Source organism: Choristoneura fumiferana, chromosome 20 (assembly GCF_025370935.1).
Source record: "Choristoneura fumiferana chromosome 20, NRCan_CFum_1, whole genome shotgun sequence".
Classification (NCBI taxonomy): Eukaryota; Metazoa; Arthropoda; class Insecta; order Lepidoptera; family Tortricidae; genus Choristoneura; species Choristoneura fumiferana.
Window position 1 is genome coordinate 1478110 of NC_133491.1, and position 24236 is coordinate 1502345.

The 24236-nt window shown below is 38.1% G+C and overlaps 4 protein-coding genes across 6 annotated transcripts in view; 3 read left to right on the forward strand and 1 right to left on the reverse strand.

The window, feature by feature from the left end:
• LOC141438912 (ubiquitin carboxyl-terminal hydrolase 8-like) overlaps positions 1 to 16582 on the forward strand; it is a 36547-nt gene extending 19965 nt beyond the window's left edge. For both annotated transcript variants that reach the window (XM_074102969.1, XM_074102971.1), the window contains 6 exons: positions 8950 to 9080; positions 9465 to 9564; positions 10021 to 10146; positions 11040 to 11234; positions 12061 to 12407; positions 12834 to 16582. In XM_074102969.1, the coding sequence (XP_073959070.1) occupies positions 8950 to 9080; positions 9465 to 9564; positions 10021 to 10146; positions 11040 to 11234; positions 12061 to 12407; positions 12834 to 12939 (1005 nt within the window). In that variant the 3' untranslated portion in view covers positions 12940 to 16582. The remainder of the gene's footprint in view (positions 1 to 8949; positions 9081 to 9464; positions 9565 to 10020; positions 10147 to 11039; positions 11235 to 12060; positions 12408 to 12833) is intronic.
• Positions 16446 to 18410, reverse strand: LOC141438913 (uncharacterized). The gene is made up of 3 exons (XM_074102972.1): positions 18195 to 18410; positions 17367 to 17616; positions 16446 to 16859 (listed from the first exon to the last, which is right to left on the reverse strand). The coding sequence occupies exons 1-3, from the start codon at positions 18318 to 18320 to the stop codon at positions 16729 to 16731; spliced, it is 507 nt and encodes a 168-aa protein (XP_073959073.1). The 5' UTR covers positions 18321 to 18410; the 3' UTR covers positions 16446 to 16728.
• A 267-nt stretch (positions 18411 to 18677) lies between these two features.
• Positions 18678 to 20232, forward strand: LOC141439261 (uncharacterized). Its single transcript, XM_074103506.1, has 2 exons — positions 18678 to 19073; positions 19746 to 20232. Exons 1-2 carry the CDS (start codon positions 18773 to 18775, stop codon positions 19967 to 19969), a joined length of 525 nt encoding a protein of 174 aa, XP_073959607.1. The 5' UTR covers positions 18678 to 18772; the 3' UTR covers positions 19970 to 20232.
• Positions 20233 to 21539: 1307 nt separating this feature from the next.
• On the forward strand, positions 21540 to 24119 carry LOC141439262 (uncharacterized). Of its 2 annotated transcripts, XM_074103508.1 has the most exons (4): positions 21540 to 21615; positions 21686 to 21817; positions 22295 to 22453; positions 23117 to 24119. In XM_074103508.1, the coding sequence occupies exons 2-4, from the start codon at positions 21739 to 21741 to the stop codon at positions 23341 to 23343; spliced, it is 465 nt and encodes a 154-aa protein (XP_073959609.1). In that variant the 5' UTR covers positions 21540 to 21615; positions 21686 to 21738; the 3' UTR covers positions 23344 to 24119. The 2 variants fall into 2 exon arrangements, with proteins under 2 accessions (XP_073959609.1, XP_073959608.1); XM_074103507.1 differs by having other exon boundaries at positions 21575 to 21817.
• The last annotated feature ends 117 nt before the right edge of the window (positions 24120 to 24236 follow it).

Consider the following 24236-nt stretch of genomic DNA (forward strand, 5'->3'; position numbering starts at 1 on the left):
CCACCATAACCATAAGTAACGTTATAAAGAATTATATTTATGAGTATTTTCGTTTCACCCATAAAATTCACGTGGTTCTTATTTTTTTTGAGCAGTATATATATATACAAGAATTGCTCGTTTAAAGGTATTATTAAAATAATTCTTCCGCAATTTGTTTAGTCAAACAATATATATGTTTGCAAATTTCAATAAAACATGTGGTAAGTAGTTGCTTTATCAAAATTATTCATAAAATATAAAAGTTAATGCAATTTCTACGTGTCTGTGTGTAGTTCAATTACCAAAGAAATGTAAAAAGATTCGAAGCAAATATTATGTAAGTACCTAACCACTTTAACTGACGAATACCTACCTTGGTCGCTGTAAAAACGATTTTCAAACCAAACTTCTTTCACATAAGGCACAATTTCAAACGCAATAAAAGAGAACTTAGAACCTTAAAGCGAATTGTTAGACGACCTTGATAAACACCAAAATACCCCTATCGCTTTGGTATCGTATTGCTTGACCAATTACCATACTGGCCTTTATTTTTAGTATGGTTTTCGCCGTAATTTGAATTTAACTGTTTTAACACACGCAAACTTTGTAAAATATTTCCTCCGGGAATATTAAGTAGTTTCATTATCCCATATATATCATACATATCCACAATGAGAGAGCTTGGGACACAGTTCCCACGCGGGCCCAGTGGATTGGGAACTTCTCACACACCATTGAATTGCTTCGTCGGTTGTGCAGGTTTCATAACGATGTTTTCCTTCAACGTAAAGCTCATGGTAAATTCCAAATGTAATTTTGCACGTGAACTTCGAAACACTCAGCAACAACAACCACAATCTAGGTCTCTTCAAGGCTAGAGTAAACAGGCTGTTACTGAACCAAAGAGATACCTTTGGCCTCATCTGCACTTAACATCAGGTGAGATAGAGGTCAATCACGGGCAGTTTTACGTAAAAAAAATCGGCCAAGAGCGTGTGCGACACGCCCAAAATAGGGTTCCGTAGCCATTACGAAAAAAATAAGTAATATTTTTCGAAGGATTTCGTATTTTATACGGAATCTTCCAAGTTTAGGTATATTTTATACCTTAGGCTGCTATTTACTCTTAAACTACTAATAATTCTCAAACAAACTAAGCCGTTATAGTTTTCCTTGAAAGATTGACATACTTAATACCATCCTGATTTTTTTCAAATTTTTCCATTCACCGGATTAGATTTTAGAGGAGGGGGAGGGGTGGGGCTCGATTTTCATGAAAATTTGCACTTTAAAGTTGAATATTTCGCAAAAAGATCAATGAATCGAAAAATCGTCATAGCGTCTTAGCAAACCCCTAATTGTTTTAAAATACCTATTCAACGATACCCCACAACATAGGGTTGGATGAGAAAAAAAAATCACCCCCACTTTACGTCTATGGGAGGTACCCTAAAAATATTTTTTTTAATTTTTAATTGTACCATTTTGTCGGCATAGTTTACTTATATATCCGTGCAAAATTACAGCTTTCCAGCATTGATAGTCCCTGAGCAAAGCCGCGGACGGACAGACAGACAGACATGGCGAAACTATAAGGGTTCCGTTTTTGCCATTTTGGCTCCGGTACCCTAAAAATGACTGGTCAACGAAAAGTAGCCACCAAGTATTCAGTCACTGTCACTGGTAGCGGCCAGTAGCGTGCGCGCTCCGCCCCCGCCTCACCGCACCCCGCCCGCTCACAAGAAAAGAGCTCACTAGGTACACATCCTCTAGTGTTGCGCATAGTAGTTCACTACTAGCAACGCTCGCTGTAGTTCGCTCTCTTAGGTCGTCAGCTCCCGACGCCAAGGCTGATCAACGCTCCGTCTAGAACCAGAGAAAGGATTCACTATCTTTTGTAGTTATTATTTTGCTTATACTTTTTGCATTGCATTTGTGGTAATTTATTTGTTTTTTTTTTATGTAAAAAATAATGGTTTTTTTTTTAAATAATAGTTAAGTGCTTAATTGAAAAGTCGGTTTTTAGTATATCAATTCTTTTGGCGATAAAACGTTGATTTTTGTTTTTGGCTCCGGTAACGCCGCGCCGCGCTCTTCGTTTTCTCCCGCTCCCGCTATTACAGTACATACAGTTCGTTCGGTCTCGGTCTTACTCATCTTGTGAACTGAACTAACGAACTAAGGAGCGAGCGGTCTGGGAACTAGTTCGCGTAGTTCGTGTGCGAGAGCGTTCTTACGACCTAGTTCGTTCGCGAACTACACTACCCTACCGTTTAGTTACCTCGCACATCTCTGGTGCAAACGGCCTACGGTCACGTTTATCAAGCCATGCCCCGTGTCCGGGCACGCGGGGTCCGCTCGCCGCTTTCGGGGGCTTAGCATTAATGCGCGAGGCACGTTGGGCACGCTGACACCGGCACGTGCTCAGTAATTAGGCGTGCTTAGTTCAATTACCTTAATCAGTAATCGGTAACTTTATTTGCTAGAACATAGGTAGGTGCAATAGTGGATGGTGGTATTTTACATTTTGGTCGCTATGTCTTACCCGCAAATGCAGGTGTACAAATATTTATCTATTTATTCTAAGTAATTTTACTTACTATCCCAATTAATTAAAAACAATATTAAAATTATAATTAAAACAATCCATAACAGTTAGTAAATGTCAAAAGATAAGTATAATAATGATGGAGTAAATATAATATGATAATTATTTAGCTTTAATTTAGACTTATTAACTATTTAACCGCTTCGTTCAAAAATTGTGTAACAGAGTAATAACTTACTACCTTGTCACTATACTGCAGGATATGGATTTTTGTTGCGTCATCCCTGGCTTATGTCCCGCTGCGGTGTTGCCGTTTAAGTTCTACAAAAGTTGCTAGGTGTGTTGTTAAATGTAGCTTGTGTAAAAAAAATGGCTCTAAATGTATGGAACACTAAGTATAAGGCACTTGTCCCACCGCCAGCGAGTAGCGAGAAGTGAGTGTTTTTAAGTATGAAAAATTGGTCGCTTGGTGACAAAAGCGATAAAATTGTCATACTAAAAAACTCTTCTACGTTTACGCAAGATGTGTGTTCAAGCGGTTCCTCCACTTCCACTCTGTAAAAACTACACAAATCACACAAACTTAACTATCACTACACTGACGCGTTTCATACTCAACTAGAGCTCATCCTCAGAGCGCCATAACCATTCACTATGCTACCAAGTTTAAATTCAGACCGTTTATTTGGGTAACCTTGGGATTCAATTTATCTACCTATTATAAAGAACATTAAAACACCCACATATGACATGTAATTTTTTTAGCACCCACATCACAACTCTAAAAATACTTGACGCGCATAAAAAAGTAGGCGTTACTCTTTTCTACGGAACGATCCATCATAATAAACTACCTGCTTATTTTTTCGTGACTCCCGTATCCGGTTCGAAGGACCAGAAATGTAATTTTTCTTTTTCTAAGTATAACTTTATTAGTAGTTAATGTAAAACATTTTGGTCCCTAAAAATTATCCTTATTTTGCTTTGTAATACGTCACTACTTTTAAAACAATTCGTATCTCAAAATCGATAATTTTTCTGAGTTAACTTCATACACATTATTCTGTTGATCTATTGATTTGAGATAGTTTGAGACCCTGAAAAACATATAGAATTTTATCTCAGAAAGCAGCAAATAATTACAAATTAAGTGGGGTCCTAATATACCAATAAAAAAAGACTCCACACTGCGTAAATTTTATAACATTTTAATAGATACGGGTGTTTTAAGTGTAGGTATATTTGACAAACTTACAAATTTGTACCGTTGATTTTAAAAGTATTTACTTATACTACGCCTCAAAAATAAATATGTACCGCAACAATAGGACCGTGGTAACATTTTTTGAGTTGCTGAAATAGAATATTCTTGCACTTAACTGTACGGAACTCCACGTGCGCGAGTCCGACTCGCACTTGACCGGTTATATTCACACATAGCTTTTGTCGTGTTTCCCGTAAGAATATCAAGCGCTCAATTAATACCGAGGCCGTAAATGCCTCTGACACACACCGCTATAAATTACACAGGTCAAGGTTATGCTTTCTTACCTTTATTTAGGTTTTATTTAAAATATATTTACAAGACTCTTGTAAACAATTCGACCGATTAGCTTATTGTGTGCCCGGGAACTACACCTTAAGCTTTCTCGTTCTGAGAGGAACCGTGTGCCCAGCAGCGAGACGTAGGCCAGAGATGAATGATGATAAATAATTGTCAGAAATAACACATTTTAATATTTTTGTGTCTAACCTCTGGAAAAAGACCGAGATTTCAAATTTCGAATTCCTTCTCAGGAATGTTCTAATATTGTAAATGGTTTGATTAGATAATATATATATTTTTTTATATTTTCAAAATAAAATTGAGGTAGGTATGTTCAGAGACAAAAGTCATTTCTCATAAATAAAAACATTTCTGATGCAGGCAGTCACCGAAAATGGTAGGTACAGCACTTACTTGACCGATTATACACATATACCACCCACCAGCCAGATAAGAGGTCTATCAATTTTTTAAAAAAGTTCCTATCAAATGAATATGTCACTGAAATCGAACTTTCAAGTTGAAAGACACGTCTATTGGCATTATTGTTTTATGACATGCAAACGATTATCAACTTTTCGGTGGTAGACCACATATTTGGCTGACGGTACAATCTGTCCAGCCGTTTTAGCGCAAACTTTTCCATTTAAAATATCAGAAAGAAATCAACCCTTTAGCGAAACTGTACCAAACATCCCATAGTAGACATAGTGCACAATCAATCAAACTTGTAACGCCGCGCCGGGTGGGGGAGGGGTGTGGGTGACCACGCTTGCAGACCTTTAAGCACTAGTTCACGCCCGCGTAGAACTAACTGGAAAAGTGCTAGTCGAACTCGCGCGCCAAGGGTTCCGTACTTTGTAGGTTGCGACAAAATATACGCTATAAACGGCCGTATTATCCTCTACAGTTTTCGCGAACGTTTTAACAGTAAAAATATTGGCGAGTGTATTGTAGGGTACTAGACAGGGTGGCACATTTACATCGGTCAGCATAGGCAAGAATGAAACTGAAAAACACGTACATACACATAATATCTCTGTACGTGTATTTATATATGTTTTGACAAATAAAATTATTAATTGGTTGAAATGTTCAACAAGAAAAACTGCATGCATAAGTACATAGAATTAAAAAAAAGTTGAACCCAGTTCGAGATCCAGACCAGAGGCCGTAATTGTCTAACGTTTCGCTTGCGATCGCAATCAAATGGCAGTTTTCGCATACAAAAAGCCTCTGGTCAAGTTCAACAATAAAATTTACATTATTTCTATTAGGATATTGATTTGTTGTAGGTAGGTCATAAGCAGTAAATGTCATAACCGTATTTGTGACCCTGGAGAATTCTACTACGATCAATTTCCTTCAACAAAGACAGCGTGGTCACCTCAGCCCACCCCCCCTTTTACCTTCCACCCTAAGGACGCCACAATTGCCAGTCTCGCTTCAACTATACCCGCGCCGGCACGTGGCAATAAACAAAACAAGTCTGTTTACTTTAAAAAAAATACAACCCGTACTAATGCTGAGAGAAGAAGTACTTTCTGAGTGAACAAATGTTTCTAAATTTGCTGACGACCGTTTTTATGCTGTATCTAATAGTGTTGTTAGTACTAGTATTCCCTTTGTCGAAATATACGAAAGCGAAAATTTTGTAATTAAAAAGTAAGTTTAAATCGACCTTGGTTAAAGTTCAACATAACTTGCAGTCGATGGCGAAAAGGGTGAAAGTGTCATAAATTTTAAAGTTGTTTCTTTAAAAAGCAACAATCAAAACCACAAGGACAAGAACAGTCACGTTCAAAAGAAACGAACTAAATATTCGCGCGGAGAAACTAAAGTAAATCACTGACATACTAAGAACTTTTAATTGCAATCAAAGGCAACCCGGCACTAGCGTTCTTCTTTACTATCTCTTCTTGTAAGTAGTCTTATAAGAAGTAGATTGCAGATAAGTGCAGAGCAGAGACAGTATAAGAGCTTCAGAGTTCAGTGTACACAATCCCGCGCAATTTTATTCTAGTGTCCTTCTCCAAGTCTTAAAAGTCATAGTGAACTTCAGATCAGATTTCTTAAGTACCGTGATTATATGGACCTTGAAATTCTTGGCGGAGCTTAATGAAAGTGTACTTCTCTAAGTCCTCAAAGTAATTGTGGACGCATAGATATCTTAAGTGACTGTGTAGAGCTGGAAAGTTCTCGTCGGAGTTCAGTGCGCGCGGTCAAAATTCTCCGCTACGAACAGCGATGCATCCCGCTGGACGCGGCTAGTATGGTTCTCAAGGTCAAGGTCAGGCTAAAGTACTCACAGAACCACATCGTCTGGCTGTTCAAGAGGGTGAGTTCGCGGAATAAACGAGATGTTTCTGTTATAGTTGTATGATTTGTTCAGCGAAAAATATGGTTTTATCTAAAAGCAAAAATAACTTTTTTTTAAATGGAAAAGTTTTTGGGTGCGTCATGTGGGATTCGAACCCGTATGTCTGTCTAGGCTATACATGCCAATATGCTATCAATTGCATACGATTGGCTTTCATCGAGCTAATAAACACAAATATTTTTTTTATAATAATTATCTTTTAAATCGTTTTTCCTTGCAAGGGCAATCTACTAGTCTAGTCTATACTATACCAATCTAATGGCATATGTACAATGTACACACGTCCTAATAAGTGATCAGCCAGAGTTATTCGCAAAAGTTGGCGTGTGCACATCGGTGTAATTTATATTGAATCAGTACAGGCGGGCTCAAAGCCCGGCAAGCACAACCAAAAAACTTAGCTTTTATATCTTAAAATTTTTAGTCTATGAGTGATTTGCATAGAAAAGTAAATCAAACCCACACTTACTACAATACCGCATTTATAATGGCTGGAATCGTTTTACAAATTGGCCACTGACTGTACTAATCCAAGGCAACCGAGACTTGTAGTGCTACGTCTGGGTGCGGCCAGTTCTATCCTGAAGAGTTAATTGACCCGCTTTGCTTTTGTTATACATACCTACATCAGACAACACACAAACATTAGATACTGAATAAAAAGTTGACTGAACTTTTTAATACTATTTATTTGTTTACAAAAACTTACAGAACATAACAGTTTTATACTAAGACAAATAGAAGGATAGAGACCGATATTGAACAAAATAATAATAAAACAAGATAAGTAATCAGTTTTTGTTAAAAAAAAATTTTTAATACAAGCTTTTTTGCCGACAGTTCTTGCATTGTCATCTAAACTGCATATCCGTACCGTGCGGAGATGATCCTGGCAGGACCACCAAGATGTTCCTACCAGATTATTGTATTGTCACCAAATTTACATAAGTATGTCAAATTTCAAGTCAATTGGACCGCTGGAAGTGGGTTAAATTTAGCTTCCAAGAGTTGACCCACACAAATAAACCGGGCAAGCTAAAGAAAAGCTTGTAAAAATTCAAGTACCTAGGCAGACACACTGTGGACAACTATACAATATTGTAGCACTATGTTGCTTGTAATAACTCTAAGTGGCGTTAAGATTCGAGTAAAGCATTACTCTATACAGCAGCGTATATTTTACAATCCTACACGTTCTCTTTTATGTATAAGCGTAAGAACAGAGTGGTCGCGTGTTTTACGACCGCGTCGATACCTCGCGAGGCACGAGCGAGGCGCGTCGCCGCCGCTGGAAGCTCTAAAACTTGAAATAGTCTTCCTTGACATTCTACTACTTACTTCTACTACATATCATACTTATAAGACATAATAATAGCTACCTACACAAACATAAATACCACGTAAACACATTTACATAGGAAATGCGCTTTTCAAGACAGTCCATTTGTAACAAGCGTTTTGTTGAAAATATAGCTAAGTAGTAGATACGAAACTTTTTAAGTTAGTATAAATTCATCATCATCGTCCCAGCCTATATACGTCCCACTGCAGGGCACAGGCCTCCCCTCAGAATTAGAGGGCTTGGGCAGTAGTTCCCACGCGGGCCCAGTGCGGATTGGGAACTTCACACACACCACTGAATTGCTTCGCAGGTTTGTGCAGGTTTGCCGACGATGTTTCACGATGTTTTCCTTGTTTTCTTAGTATAAATTATAAATATTATAATATGGTGTGCATTTTTCATTACTATTCTATTCCACATTACTTGTACACATTTACAACTTTTCTGTTAGATATTCTAATAAAATATAGGCGTATATACATACAGAGTACGGACAGTCATAGTCAAAATACCACCAACGGGACTTATCACGCTAACACACACGTAATATTTACCTCGACGTTTCGGCAACATTGCAGTGGCCGTGGTCACGAGTAGACACTGACGTGGTCAGTGGTCTCGGCTCGTGTGTGTTAGCGTGATAAGTCCCGTTGGTGGTATTTTGACTATGAGTGAAAATCACGAAAGTTTAAAACGTTATAGAGGGACAGTCGTTTTTAACTACGTAAAGATTCACACACAAACACATCACGCCTGTATTCCCAAATGGGGATGGCAGAGCCCACGAAACGTTACCGTTTCGGAGCCACTTTTAGCAATTTTAGGTTTAAAGTTTGACAAAAACGGTAAAAATTCAGTTCCCAGTTTTCTACTTAGTGAGCTACAGCCTACCTATCGTGCTCCTCCGCTAACACAGCAACTGTGGCAGCGGAAAACAAGAGGTTGTTGTTCATTGATACATACCTCCGCAAACCCTCTCATACCTGAATCATACGGTGTATTTTGGTTACTTTGCTTAGGCAGCTTGTTTGTTTACTACCAACAGTGCACTACAGCTTTTAACGGTCGTGCACTGTTGATAGGGGATAAGCAAGCTAAAACTATAGTAATTCAATGTATTTTCTATAATGTAAGTGTGCATTTGGCAGGGCCGCGGGCTCACGGGACTCAAGAATCTTGGCAACACGTGCTACATGAACTCCATCATCCAGTGCCTCAACAACACAGCCATCCTGGTCACCTACTTCTGCAACGGGCAGTACCTGGAGCATGTCAACAGGTAAGGACTCTTTTTTTTCTTTTTTAACGACTTTCTTTTCAACCTCCCCTTGCCACCTCAATAGTTGGGAGTCCACTACGGTTAGTTTCTTGCGGAACTTCTTGCCACGCTCATTGAAACTTTGGAATCAGCTTGCAGCGCCGGTATTTCCAGACCTGTACAACTTAGGGATCTTTGAAAAATGAACCTACTCCTTTCTCCAAGGGCCGACAACGAGTTACGTATGACTCAAACTTATGTTGTGGGTGCCCCTGGGTAGCAGTGATTGCTTTCCATCAGGTGACCCGCCTATCATGTAAAAAAAAGGAGGTTCCGAGAAAAGAGGGGCTGATTCCTGGTGGATTAAGAGTGGTCGTAGATTATACCTGTCTGTTTCTGTATCAGGTCGCACGGCACGCGCGGCGCCATCGCCGAGGAGCTCGCCGCCGTCGTGCGCGCGCTTTGGTCCGGACAGTACCGGTTCATCGCCGCAAAGGACTTGAGGGTAACGTATCACTTCACTCTTGTCACACTACGTTCCCAGGGACCGCCAAAGTGGGGAGCATGGGGATTAAATCAAATTTGATTGGGGAAAAGCGCTCGCGCATAAGGGAATTGATGGAGGAAGTGATCTGAGATGTTTGTCGGACCGTCCCCAATCTCTGTCTCAGAAAATTGGCGCTGTCTCTGTCTATATTATGTCGTAGAGACTTCTTATTTATCGATTTTTGAATCATGTAGGTGATGACTATTAATCTGAAATCTGTAAAAAACGTGACGCTGGCGCAAGTAAATACTTCGAAATATAGCGAGCTCATCAAAGGAAATCGCGTTCTACGTCCCGTAGAAAATATGTCTAATGTAATTTACCATGAAAGTTTTAAAATTATTGTGTCAAAATGTATCTCAATTGCTTGATGTTGTCAAGTACCCGGTTGTATGTTTTGTAATGTTGTCACAGAGCGAAGTGGGCAAGCACCAGCGCGCGTTCCGCGGCTGCGAGCAGCAGGATTCCCACGAGTTCCTCACCATCCTTATGGACTGGTTGCATCTTGATCTGCAGTTCAGCATCAAACCGCCACACAAGGTAATACCCATTGAAGACAGACAGCTCAATCACAGAATAAGTACTACAAGTAGCAGGAGTTTGAATCCTTCACAGAAACGATGTTTAGGCATAAGATTTGTTTACTCTATCGCATAAGTCGTATTCGTTTGCACGTGGCGCGTGTAGACCTATGATTGTCACACCAGGAATACATAATAAATGAGGACAAGAAATGGTCTTGGTCACCAGATATTTAGCGTATTTTTTTACGTGTGCGACTTGAAAATAACTAGATAAAAAATTGGTTTTATCGACGGAATTTCAATGCCAACTTTTTAAGTCTTCATTTTTACCTAGGTTTATATAGACACACGGTAGTGTATCGGCAAAGCTTACAAAGTAGAAGTGCGTTTCATCTTCGATCTTTTCACGCGTAGTAGATATAGATGCAAAGCGATTTCGGTCCGTTGCAACCCCTCTGGCTAAGTGAAGTAGTGGATTCAGAGGGTTAGGGGAGCGGTGGTAAGGGTCTCAAGAAGGACTTCAGGTAGTTATTAGTGGAGGTTGGTTCACGAGAGCTGGCACGAATGGATTGAACGAGTGAATGAGAGTATCCGTGTGTTATCTATTTGAATACTTAAACATTTCCCTACAAAAATGTCTAAGTGACATTACTTTTGTTCAATTCATTCGTGCCAGCTCTTGTGAATCGACCTATATGTTTCATCGCATAGGTTCCCAACGATGGGCGATAACGCCTTTGTGGACGTTGAAGTCTTTCGGAGCAGTGGCAGTAGAACGTTCACAGAAAATTAGGTGGCGTTACTTAATAAGTAACAGGAAACGGTGGGCGAAATAAGATAAGTAAGCCAGTTCAAACCTTAGGGCACCCGAATGACTTCTGTTTTGAAAAATCGTCTTCTCGTTTACAGGACAGCCTCCCGCCGTCCGAGAAGGCGTGGCACGAGTACACCAAGTCCAAGGAGAGCCTGGTGCTGCGGCTGTTCTACGGCCAGATCAAGTCCACGGTCAAGTGCACCGTGTGCGGCGCGCACAGCGCCACGTACGAGTCATTCTCTAACCTGTCGCTGGAACTGCCCGCGCTCGCCAACCGCTGCTCGCTCCAGGTAACGTCAGCCGTACCACAACACGTACCACTGAACGGATCCCGCTTAGAATATCATGATTAACAACTTGCCACTTGCATCCACCGCACCGGCCAGATAAATACAGCATAGCAAATTTTACGGGTGGTAACACTTTGTGCAAAGTCCGTTCAGCATCGTCATCTTTCTCGCCAATTCTGCCACCGAGCAGCAATGCTTACGCTGTTGTGTTCAGGCTCAGAGAGTTAGGGTCTCCCCACATAGATTTATCGACGCGGAAACGGTTTGAGATAATCAAAAAGCTGTGTACGACTCTACCCTTAAGTTAAACACTCCTACAAAAAAAGCCAAACGATGCCGAGCTATTTGGCTTTGGAGGAGCTACTTAGACACAAAGCGCCACGCAATAAGAGCGAAAAAGACGTCGATCGGCTCGGCACTGTTTAGTTTTTTTTTGGACGAGTGTTTAACTTAGTGGCAGGGTCTAGTTTTTGTTAGTATTAGCCTTTTCCCGCGACTCCGTCCGGGCAGAATTCGTTTATCGCTATCCCGTAGGAACTATGCAATTTTCCGGGATAAAAACTATCCTATGCCCTTGCCCGGGACTCGAACTATCTGTATACCGAATTTCATCTAGATCGGTACTGCGGTTTAGACGTGATGCATTAACAAACAAACCTAAAACAAACTAACAAACAGACTTACAAACTTTCGCATTTATAATATTGGTGGGATATAGTTTATAAATATCACAAACTCTGCTGGATCTACTTATTGAAGTAACTACTTCTTCTATGCAAATAAATCTTCTATTCCATCGTCAAAATAAACGAAACACCTTTTCCAGGACTGCCTGAAGCTCTACTTGAACGGCGAAACCATCCCCGGTTGGAACTGCCCCAACTGCAAAGAAAAACGCGACGCTGTCAAGAAACTAGACATCTCGCGCCTCCCCCCAGTTCTAGTCATACACTTTAAGCGTTTCTACGTCGACCCAAAGGAATACATGGTCAACGCTTACAGAAAGAAACAGACCTACATAGATTTCCCGTTGGAAGAGCTGGACATGAGACAGTTCTCTTTGAACTGCAGCCCCAACAACCAGGTGTATAATTTGTACGCGGTATCCAATCATTACGGGTCTATGGAGGGCGGGCATTATACAGCGTATTGCAAGAGCAGCGTTTATGGAAAGTGAGTATGATTGTTTTAAATCTATTCTGATTTTCTTCTCTAAGATGGTGAATGCTTAGGGAAATACATGATTTTAAAAAGTGCCCCTTTCAAATCTTTCTAGGGAAGTGCACATTTCGGAAAAGTATGTTTCTAGCAGCTTTTATTTGACTTGTGATATACTAATATCAATTTTATGCTATTTTTTTTTAGGTCAAATCTTTCAAGTTTTTGACCCATTTCCAGTGGTCTCGTCACGTCGGTATGCACATAATAATGGAAGTTGGATTACAGTGCATGAACAGCACTAAATCATGTATCCAGTTATTTTTAAACGTATTTACTACATATAATTACACAGAGCATTCGTTTTAAGCTGTAATACCTATACAGTTTTAAATGTTTTTGAAAAATATATTTTTACTAAAACTTATGAATGAATTCCAGATGGTACAAATACGACGACCACGTGGTAACAGAGATATCGTCGAGCGAGGTCAAGTCCAGTGCCGCGTACATTCTGTTCTACACGTCGTGCGCGCTGCGCTCGTGATCGCGCCCCGCGCCCGCGCCCGCGCCCGCTCCCGCGCCCGCGTCCGCGCCCCCCTGCCATGTGCGCTTCGCGATCGGCCACCTCGTGACGAACGGCCGGAAGATCGACGCCACCATGCTCGCAGACTTGGCTAAAACTTGGCCGTCGCTTCAGAAAAAGAAAAAAGGCTGCTATCTGGTACTCCACACGGACTTTGTTCACGTCTCGTATCTCACCAGGACTTGGCGGTCGTTCAGCGCTTGGCTCGGCCTCCGCTAACACTGATGATAGTTGACTAAAACTTGGCCGTGTGCAAGTGAGTCATCGTGCGAGAACTCAGGCTTGAGCTAAGGAATTGCGGTATTGATGGTTATCGCTTTTGCTGTTGCACAGATCTTGGCGAGACTTGGCACCATACTTGGCGGTTTCCAGCGTTGCTCGTGCGAAAAAGACATTCATACTTATAATTGTTGTGATTATTATTACGTGACAGAAGTTATTAATTATTAATAGTTAATAATATCGAAACTTAAATTCTTTATTCCCTGTTAATTTGTAATAGATGGCGTGTTAAGTGTTTAAGAACGAGATGAATCTTATTGTAATAACCTAAAGTTGATCTTATTTCCAACCTAATTTTTAACTCCATTGAGTGGCTGATTAGGGATTTTAAATATTTATTTAATCGCTTTATTTTCGTTGTTTCTAATTTGTTTTGTAAACCGTACCCTAGATTCGAGGAGGCATTGCTATAAATTGTACAGTGGCACAAAATTTGGCCCACCCTACATACAAAACTACCTATTTCTGCATACATTTGAGGGCCAGATTTTTTGGCGAGAGATTTGTCTTTTAAATTTCTGATTTACTAGAATAGACTTTTTTGTATTAGATCCGCCTTTATTAAAAACAATTTGTTTGTTATTTCCTACCCTAAGTTACTGTAAACTTTCCACTACTTATATGAACTCCTGTGAACTAACTACTTAAATTACCTTCAGATTGAGTAGTGGATGTGTGTCCTGTTTTATGCTTTATTTTTTTTAAAGTCATGAGAAAGACTGTAAAGTGGAAAGTTTATGAGTTGATTGCTGGCATCTATGTTTTTACTTTAGTCGTAAACATAATTCTTAGCTAAAGTCTCTCGTTTTGTCGCTGAAATATTATTTTTTTATAAAACAAATTGTATCTTCAAATTTATAATGCGTCTTCACTAAATATTATAGGACAACTGACACCCATTGACCTAGTCCCAAACTAAGCTAAGCTTGCACTATGGGTACTAGGCAACGCATAACGTGTTATTTTTGATTTCCGTTGACTTTAAGGAAACATTCAACGGGTCCAATGAAGTTAATTTCGATAAGACACCAGTGGCCTAACTCTTAAAATATCACTTTCAAGTTTTTGAGTTATATAATTTGATTTTTAACAATTATTGCAAAGTTATATTAGATATATTTTTTTTATTACCCAGGATGGAAAACGAGCAAGTGGGTCTCCTGATGGTAAGAGATAACTACCGCCCATAGACACCTGCAACACCAAGAGGATTGCAGATGCGTTGCCAACCTAGAGGCCTAAGATGGGATACCTCAAGTGCCAGTAATTTCACCGGCTGTCTTACTCTCCACGCCGGAACCCAACAGTGCAAGCACTGCTGCTTCACGGCAGATTTAGTGAGCACACGAACAGGACGAAAAAAGTATATTTTTGTATGTATTAAATTTTAAAGTTAATTTCCAGAGTAGTTTCTATCAATGAACTGAGCCATGTCGTTGTCAATGGAAATCAAGAAAAACATTGTGTATAGATAAATATTAACGTCCAACACTCGAGCGTTGTTTCATATTATCCGTACAAATATTTGCCCCAACAGGGGATTGAACCCGGGACTTCAAGCTTCTTGGCAGGTGCTAACCATTTGGCTGCCCGGTCGTCCTTTATTGATTTGGATCATGATCTGATGAAATAAGCTTCAAAAACTCGTTTATGGCCCTTCAATCTTGTATTTAGTTCAGATGGCAATGCAAGTATAGTCAATAAAATGTACAGCCAACAAGAAAAGGGAAAGGGAAAGACCTATGTTCAGCAGTATGTCTTCCGGCTTGTACGATGATGATAAATGATAATGAAATGATTATAACGTAAAGTTTTAGTTTAGGGTCATGTTCTCTGCTTTAGACAAGTGTTTGAACTGAGCTTAGTACAGTCGCCGCTGTATATTTCAGAGCGATTTATCTCAAAGAATGTGAACTCGATGCTATTAAAAAAGTTTTACTCTTATATTCAAGGACTTGTACCATCAGCCAAATAAGTGGTCTATCAATTTGTAAACAAGTTCCTATCAAATGCATATGTCGCTAAAGTCGAACTTTCAAGTTGAAAGACACGTCTATTGGCATTATTGTTTTATGACATGCAAACGATTATTATCTTTAGGGTGGTAGAGAACATATTTGGCTGATGGTACCATCAAAAGTATTAAAGTTGTGTAGTTTCTATATCACAGTGTGCTATTTCTGATGGGGGGTTGTACCAAAGTCGTGTAATTTTTCAATGCGTTTACAATCCGTGGCTAACTATAATTTGCCTGGTTTATAAATTATAACTTTTTGTATATTTGTAACTAGCTTCCAATCCTAATCATAAGCGGTGGAAACACCATGAGAATTAACCAAAAAATGTACTAATTGCATTGAAATTTTATACAGGCTGTCTATTTTTATGGTCACTGCATCAATATGAAAAGTCTAGGAAGCGCTAGGAGCTGGGTCAATAAACAGCGTATTTTACAAAAATTAAATACAATACTAATGCTGGATGGGCATTTCTATCTACCGTTGTAATGGTCCTGAAAGATGGTACAGTTAGATGCAAGCTCAAAAATGAACTGCTTAAAAAATATTTATTTAATTATAACACTGTTAATCAACTTTAGAAAATTTTTGATTTCATCTTTTTTTTTTTGTTATTTTGTTGAGGCTTTGAACACTCCAGGTGATCTTTAGTTAAAAATTTTGAACTGATTTAAAAAAAAGGAAGAGGTTATTCATTTGGTTGTTTTTTTTTTTATTAAATTGAGTTTGTTAAGAAGTGACCTCACAATTCACTGTTGCTTTTAAATCAAGTGTTTTTTTTTTAATGGCTCGCTCTTGCCGTGATAGCAAGACGTATTTTGCCAATGTCGCCATAGTGATTTGATTAGCGTTTTGATGATAACTCTCAATAGATCTCATTTGATTGGTGATGTCAAAAAACTTTTTCTTTGGGCAGTTGTACATTTATGAAGTGACAAGGTACTAAAATGTAAATAAAAAAATTATATTATTATGTTTATTTCGATTAACTCAAGTTCCATATTTTTTGAAGGAACAACATGACTTCTCTTTCTCTCACCAGCTCCTTATCTATGAAGGCTCTACGTCATTTATCTCATAAAAGTCAACATGTAACGAATTGAGTGCCTCGATTTGTACCCTTCAGGCAGTTTGTATTATCTGTGCCATTTTGAATGATAAATTCAGTAAAACGCCAATGTTTTATTCGATAACAAAAACTTGTACATATTATTGTTAGTATTACAAACTAAAGGCATATAATGTAAATCTTAAATTTAAGACATACTTGAATAAATTCTTTGTTAATTAAAGACTTGTTTTAAGATGTTGTTTTAATGACATTTCTCTAACTGGCTAACATCAGATCCATATGCTTGCTCGCTAATCTATTTCAATCTACTTCATTAATATCACAGTAGTGTTCCTCTCAAAGACAACTTCATAAACCTCCACTTGTGTATTAGTCTGGCTACAAATGAATGTTGCCATTCATGAACATGTTCATGTCAATAAGCATGTTGTCAGAGGTGTTCTCGTCCTGGGACTCATCCGAGGCATCATCATCCTCTTCCTCCACGTTAAAGTTTTCAAAGTTAAGACCTGCAATAAAAATAAAATATTGTACAATTTCAGGGCGGCCAACGAGATCAATAATATTGAAACATGAACTCATGTTCTGATATTTTTGACCACATTGGCCGTTTACTGCCAACATCTAAATGTTACTCGACATAAATAAATATTACATATTTTCTCATTTTTAAATGAAAAAAATAGACAAATAAAAATGTATATATTTATAAGTTTATTTTAAAATAATTTTCATAATATATAATCAATACTTTTTCCATATTTGTCCCTCTAGATGAAAATATCCACTTTAAACTGCTAAATGTTTTCTCAATGGGTCAACAGGGTATTCTTAAAATATTTATAAATGACTCAAAGCCAATTTCTCATTCATGCTCCCTCATCTTTTATAACACTGTTTACTTTTTTCATGTTGTCATAATTTATTATATCAACATCTTTTTTCTCAATATCAAATCCCTAGAACTTGCCCCGAGTTATCCCAGGTACGGTCATTATTATCATATCTATACTTACTTAATACAGGATTTGTAACAGTCAAATTAAGAGCCTCTTCGTTGCAACCAGTGTCAACTATTTGGCTAAAGAGGGCTTCCTCCAGTTCAGTGTTCGGTGCCCTGGAGGCTGATGGGTTGCTCGTCATCATTTTTAATGCAGTATCAAGAGTCGAAGGCTCGGAGGGAGCTGGCGTTGTACTAGGGCTGAGCAGGGAACGGTTGCTCATCATCAGCTGAGTTTTCAGACTTTCTAATTCAAGTCTTTCAATCTGTGTGAGAAAAGAAACATGACAATAAATCAAAACTAACTAATTAAATAAAAGTTACTTAGCTATCTATTATCTATAGGTAAACAACTTATGCAAGACCACTCATGCATGCAGTAGTAGCATCTCCAGTCCAGAGAAGTTGACATTCCATATTCGAAAAAGCAAATCAGTATTACAAAGCTATGAAACCCTACTACAGAAAGTACTTTCATAAGTTTTTTACTTATAATTATGCTGTGTAATAAGTTTCAGGAGTGGTACAGTCAAGTGCAAAGATATTGACATGACCAAAGTTACAAAAATATGTATACACAACTTTATTTAAAAACTTGACTGTAGTAATTATAGTTCTAGCATCAATACGTAAGGTGCACTCAAAACGACTGTCGATTAACAAATAATATTATGAGTCAAACATTACTTTGCGGATGTCTGTAATTATCAATGAACAATCTTTTATCTTCCTACTCCACGCTCAAAGCACGTTGGTCCTTTTATTGTTGTTATATTAACTGGTATTGTATTTGTATATCAAAATATAACTCTCGCTTGACTTGAAACGAAAACATGAAAATAACCTGTAAGCCATTCCGTTGACTGCGGATTTTGTTGAGAGCGTCGATAATCCACTTCTCTTCGGCAAGTAGTTGCTTCTCTTCAGCGATGCGGGAGCTCAGGCGGCAGTACGCAGTTTTTTGAGACATTTTTAATTCAGTAAGTATCGTTTATTTCAATTATTTAGCAACTTTATATGTAGATCGCGTTTTTATTTATTTACTTTTTTCAGTCTGTCAAATTGACTGACATGACAAGATCAATCAGCAGGGCTACTACGTTGCTCGAAGTTCGTGTCGTGCGGTCTCTCTGACACTTATACTGTTTAATACGAGAGCGAGAGGGACGGTACGATACGAACTTCAAGTTTCATAATAGCCCTGCAGGCCCATAGAAGAGAAAGAGAATAGATAAACTGCCTCTACCTAGTCTATGGTTTAAATTTCTGAACGAATTGTTTTCTACAAAAAGCAATAAAAAAGGGTAGTTTCAAGAAAATTTAAATAGCTAACCAGTACATTGCATCCAATCTTGCCAATCATCACTACTTTTCCCAGCCAGAGAACGTAATCTTTGTTAAATTGCTCTAAATATTTCAAAAATGTCTTTTGAATCAGATTTTTCTGAAGATGAATGCTGCGCTGACTATGAGTTTTGCTCACGTCGTCGTTCAAGTGCTACTGGTTTGCCATTTGATCCATCGTCCATAGAAGATATAATCTTGAAGATAAGTGATAAGTTCAATTTCCGCGTGTTGATGAACAGTGAGAAAGCAAAAGGAGCTGTCCTGGTTACCACGGGACTCGCTTTAGCTGGTGGATTGATTGGCAAAGCGTATGGAGGCAAGATGGGAGCTGCTGTGGGAGGAGCGGTGGGGGGTGTCTGCGGGATTGGTCTTGTTGGTGAGTTTTATGTAAGTTTTGTGTTTATACAGTCAATACAGTCATATTGTCAAATTAAAAAGTTTGTGTTGTTTTTAGTTTTGTCTTTTATGGCTAAGGCCAGGGGTCGGCAACCTGCGGCTCGCGTGCCACATGCTGCTCTTTGGATGTGAAGCTGCGGCTCTGTAGTTCCAAACTTTATTTATGCATGTACTTCCTATTTATTGTTAGTAAGAAAAAAAATTGTGGCTCTTTAAAGACTGAAATTTTGTAAATTGTAAGTTGTGACTCTTCCGACTCAAACGGTTGCCGACCCTTGGGCTAGGCCCATACTACGTAGTTCCGTACCTATTCGTCTGATGTAAGATTGTTTATACCCGCGAATATATGAAGGGAAAGGTTTATCTGCTCATCTCATACCCGATACATTCTCCATTTCTTCCGTGGATGTCGTAAGAGGCGACTGAGGATATAGGTTAAGGTATACCGTAGGCGTCAGGCTAGCAACCTGTCACTATTGTACCTTTTTGTCAAAATTTAAACCTAAAATTGCTAAAAGTGGCTTTGAAGCGGTGTCCTTTCGTGTGCTCTGCCTATCCCATTTGGGAATACAGGCGTGATGTTTGTGTGTTTGTGTCATCCCGACCCGAGACATTTTTAATAACTCCAAATACTTAATGACCGTTTTTACAGCGATATCTATGAGGGACATATGGAAAGATTTGAAGCCAAAACTTGCGGAAATATTCGACCTCGTGTACGACTATCTTTCTGGGCTGGGACTCGACGACTATAAAAAAGCCGCCACTCTCCTGTCTGCCGACAGCCCAGATTTAATGACGCTAGCTACATTGATTATGCAAACTTCATCCAGTATCTTAGGGAAAAAAGTATTGTCTAGTTTACCTGGTGTTTAAAATGTGATTAGGTAAGTAGATAAAATTGTTTTATGGTTGTATACGGTTTTAACCGTCGTTGTGAAATAACAATGTACCTAAGCTGTTTCTTGTGATTTATTTAATTATTATTTAATGTGTACTGAATACTATATTGATTGATCATAGATCGCGTAAATAGTTTTAGATATGGACAGTAGGAATAAAATTATATGACTTCTCTATTTGTAAGCAATTTCCTGTGATTTATTTTAACTTTTATTATAAATATTATTTGTACTGGATACTATATTTTATTGAACTTTTATACGAATTATTGACATTTGTAATTTTGTAATAACTAGGTTTATCAGCTGACATTATGACTGATTATTTGATGTGAAAATTATGGAAAATTATAGTATCAAAATATTGCTTGCTTTGTAGATCGTGATAATTGATTGTAACACAATAATAAGGTTTTAATATAAATAAATTTATAAATGAAAATAAACATCATTAAGTACCAATAATTCGCATTTAGTGTTTATCTTTACCTTTTGGAATATTTTTGGATCATTTCTCCTACGCATCATCCTACTTATAATTTATAAATGTGAAAGTTTGTGTGTGTGTGTGTGTGTGTGTGTGTGTGTGTGTCCTTCACGCTAAAACGGCTGGACGGATTTGGATGAAGTTTGGTACGTTACGTAGATAGCATGGACGTCTGGAATAGCACATAAAAAATAAATATATAAATAAAAATAGCCTTTATTCACTGATAATAAAATATAACATTTTAGTTTGTTGACACCAGGCACATTCGTATCAGGTTGTCTCCAGGACATAGGCCTCCTCCAGCCGCTGCCATTCTCCTGTATCCCTTGCTTCTCTTCTAAACTGTTTAGGCAGGTCATCCTCCCACCTCTTGTGTTGCCTTCCTTTAGTTCTATTGAAATAACACATAAGCTATGCCTTATATCTCGATATTATATATAAAATCTCCAAATAACAGCCGCTGGGCTAAGAGTCATGAAATTTTGTGCTTACAGTTGTTTTTAACACAGCCTTAATGAAGATCACGATACCTATACATTTTGGGATTTCCCAGGGGAATTTTGTTAAATCCCGGAATTTCAAATGTAACTAAGTACCACATCGAATAGTGTACGCGTGCGAAGCCGCGGGTAAACTCTAGTTCATTATAATTGAAACAAAAGTGGGTAAAGACAAAGCAATACGGTACATTCAGACAGCATTCCGTTGTACCGGCTGTTTTATTGGCATACTTATTAAAATGGATACACGGGTCGCTCACTTCGAGGTATGGTCGGGGTATGTTTTAATTCATCTGCCATTTTGTTGATTTTGCCGCATCACATGAACTCCCTCATCCAATTATACACCTTCGCTGGATAAGTAATACCCAAATCTACGGTAAAGCAGTCTCTTAAAACGGCTCCGTAGCAAACTTTCTAAAATTCATGTTCCTAAATACGCTATTCCCAAAGACAAAACTCCGAAAAAAAAATTTGTAATGAAAAAGTTTAAAACAAATTTAAAAAGGCTCGGAGATGGTAAGCTATTTAATTTACCATGTATTCCTGAACGAGCCACTTACGTCATTCACAAAATTTGTCAATTTGTTTGTTTACGTCAATCATCTGTCTTTCGCCTTGTGTCGTATTGTATTTATTTTCGTTCATTCATGTTTCATTTGCCAATTTTCCAAATATAACAGTGCTGTTTTCGTTTTAGAGGTTGCCAGAGAAAAACTAATACATACTATTTTACATATTTGGTTGTAAAATATGACGATGGAAATGGAGCCATTTTTACACGAAGTGAGATACGATCCCAATTGGCTCGAGCAAATACTGTTAGAAATAGGTAAGGCATCTCATATTGGTTTAGAAGCTTTATCATAACATTATTAAAAGCAAACAATAATCTTTACTGTTCCATGCTGCTGTTAAATAATAGTAATGTAGCTGAAGAATTACAATTTGCATCCAAGAGTAACTCAGTTCAAATTCCAACATAGATGCAGTCAAAAAGCACAAATTTGGCTACATACATAAGTCATGGCGTATAATTCAACTTGCAAAAAGTGTCATTTATGGATTTCGTTATTATTCACAACACAAGATACAATAATATGATAGGAAACAAAATTAATGAAAACTACATAATTGCAAAAAGTAATCTTAATGATAGAAAAAAATGTTATTATTAATCAAATAATACACTCAGCTCTATTAGAGCTGATGCATGTATATCACAGCACTTGTTTTTTAAGTTTTTCTTAAAATTAGAGCCCATTCTCTTTTTGCTTTCAGTATCTTATATTATAGCATTTATTTTCAGCGGATACATTTGACATCCGTATAGAGTGGAACCGTGACACAGCGGTGATCACAGGGGCCTTCGCGTTGGCAGGGGGGCTGGTGGGGGGTTATGCGGGGGGCCGCATGGGGGCAGCGCTGGGGGCCGGCATTGGAAGTGCGGCCGGCCTTGGTGTGTCTTGTGAGTTTCATCTTGTTGTTATTTAAGAAACAAAAATTTTCACTGAAATGAAATGAAATGATTTATTTTGCTGAAACATCACTATCTGAAAAAAACAAAAAAGTCAGGAGAACATTGGGAAATTTTATTTTGACATTCCTACATATTTCTATTCTACAGAACCTTCAGTGTGCGCGAGTAAATTTTATTTCAATCACCTATGGTAACTAGACTGGGTTAACCCTTAATAAGGCCCCATTTACTGGAGCATAATACCACATAATCAAAAGCAGCTATACATACTTACCTCGCAAAGGTTATTTTTAACCTCCAGACATTCAAACGCCCAGTGTCCTTTTATGATATTAAGTTTAATGTTCATAAATCAAAAATTTGACTTGGTCGTCAGGAGGTTAAAGCTAGTCATATTTTCAATAATTGCAATGGAAATTGTGACGAATTGTGAAGTCAATATGGTTCAATTTCCAACTCGATGCATGTGGTTGCTAAATCGCCTCTACCTTTTTAAGGGTTAAAACAAACTCCAACCTCCACTGACTCGGCTTGCTTTTATGGAACGGTTTCTCAAATCTTAGACTTAGACTAATAATTGGGTTAAGAAGAGCCTAGTAACAATGACAATTTACCATTACGAAATTGAATTTGCCGTCTCCTTCTCCACAGCCCTGGTGTCCCTCCGTGAGATCTGGTCTACCATCAAAGACCAACTCCGTGAGATCCTCTTCATTATCTTCAACTATCTCCGCAGAGTGGACCCTGTTGACTATGTCAGAGCCTTCGATATCCTCATGGCCTGCGCAGCCAGTAGAAGAGAGTTGGTCATCACAATCTTGGACTTTATAGCTCATAAGTTGGGACGAGAGGTATTGTCTAGTATCACAGCTGCTTGAGCTTAGCACCTTATTATAGAAAAGTTTTTGAGGGTTTGTGTTGCCTTAAAATTCATTGTGATATTCAATATAGTATTAATCTTACTTACATTAAAACATTACACGGGTTGATGCTAGGGGTGCGTTGAAAGTACGGCCGAGTATTCATCGATGCGGAATGTACAATCAGCCAAATAAGTGGTCTTCCAATTTTTAAACAAGTTCCTATCAAATTAATATGTTGCTAAAGTCGAACTTTCAAGTTGACAGACACATCTATTGACATTATTGTTTTATGACATGCACACAATTATCAACTTTAGGATGGTAGGGTAGACCACATATTTGGCTAATGCTACAATAAGAATACACAACCTGATAATTCATGCCTTCATTTCCATAAGGGCATGAATTATCAGGTCATGCAATTCAGAGCAAAAATTCAATCAGAAATATTGTGTATACATATTTATTTTTGTAAAATGTTGGCTCAGGAGTATAAGAACTCGACTGTACACATTATTATTGTACATTCAGGGTCGACAATTAAAGATCGTACATTAGCAGCCGGCGGACCATGGGGGGTGTAAAGGGGGTTAAGTTAACTCTGTAATGTTCAAATTACCGTGTTTGTATAATAATAATAATAATATTTATTTCAAAACTCAAGGCTAGGGTATAGTTTTGCACACAAATTGTTTGATTGCTAATTATTTAGCGCCTAGTCTAGTTTTCTCACTAGATAATGAAATCACAACTTGCTTTGGTTTTAATTGAAATAAATAAATGTGCCTTAACTATTCATGTTTTCTTTAAGGTGCCTAAGCCTTTTAATTTGGAGTCGGGATTACGCTTTAATTGAATAATGAGATTTTATGATAATACAGACAAAGAGACAATATTGTCTCTGATTC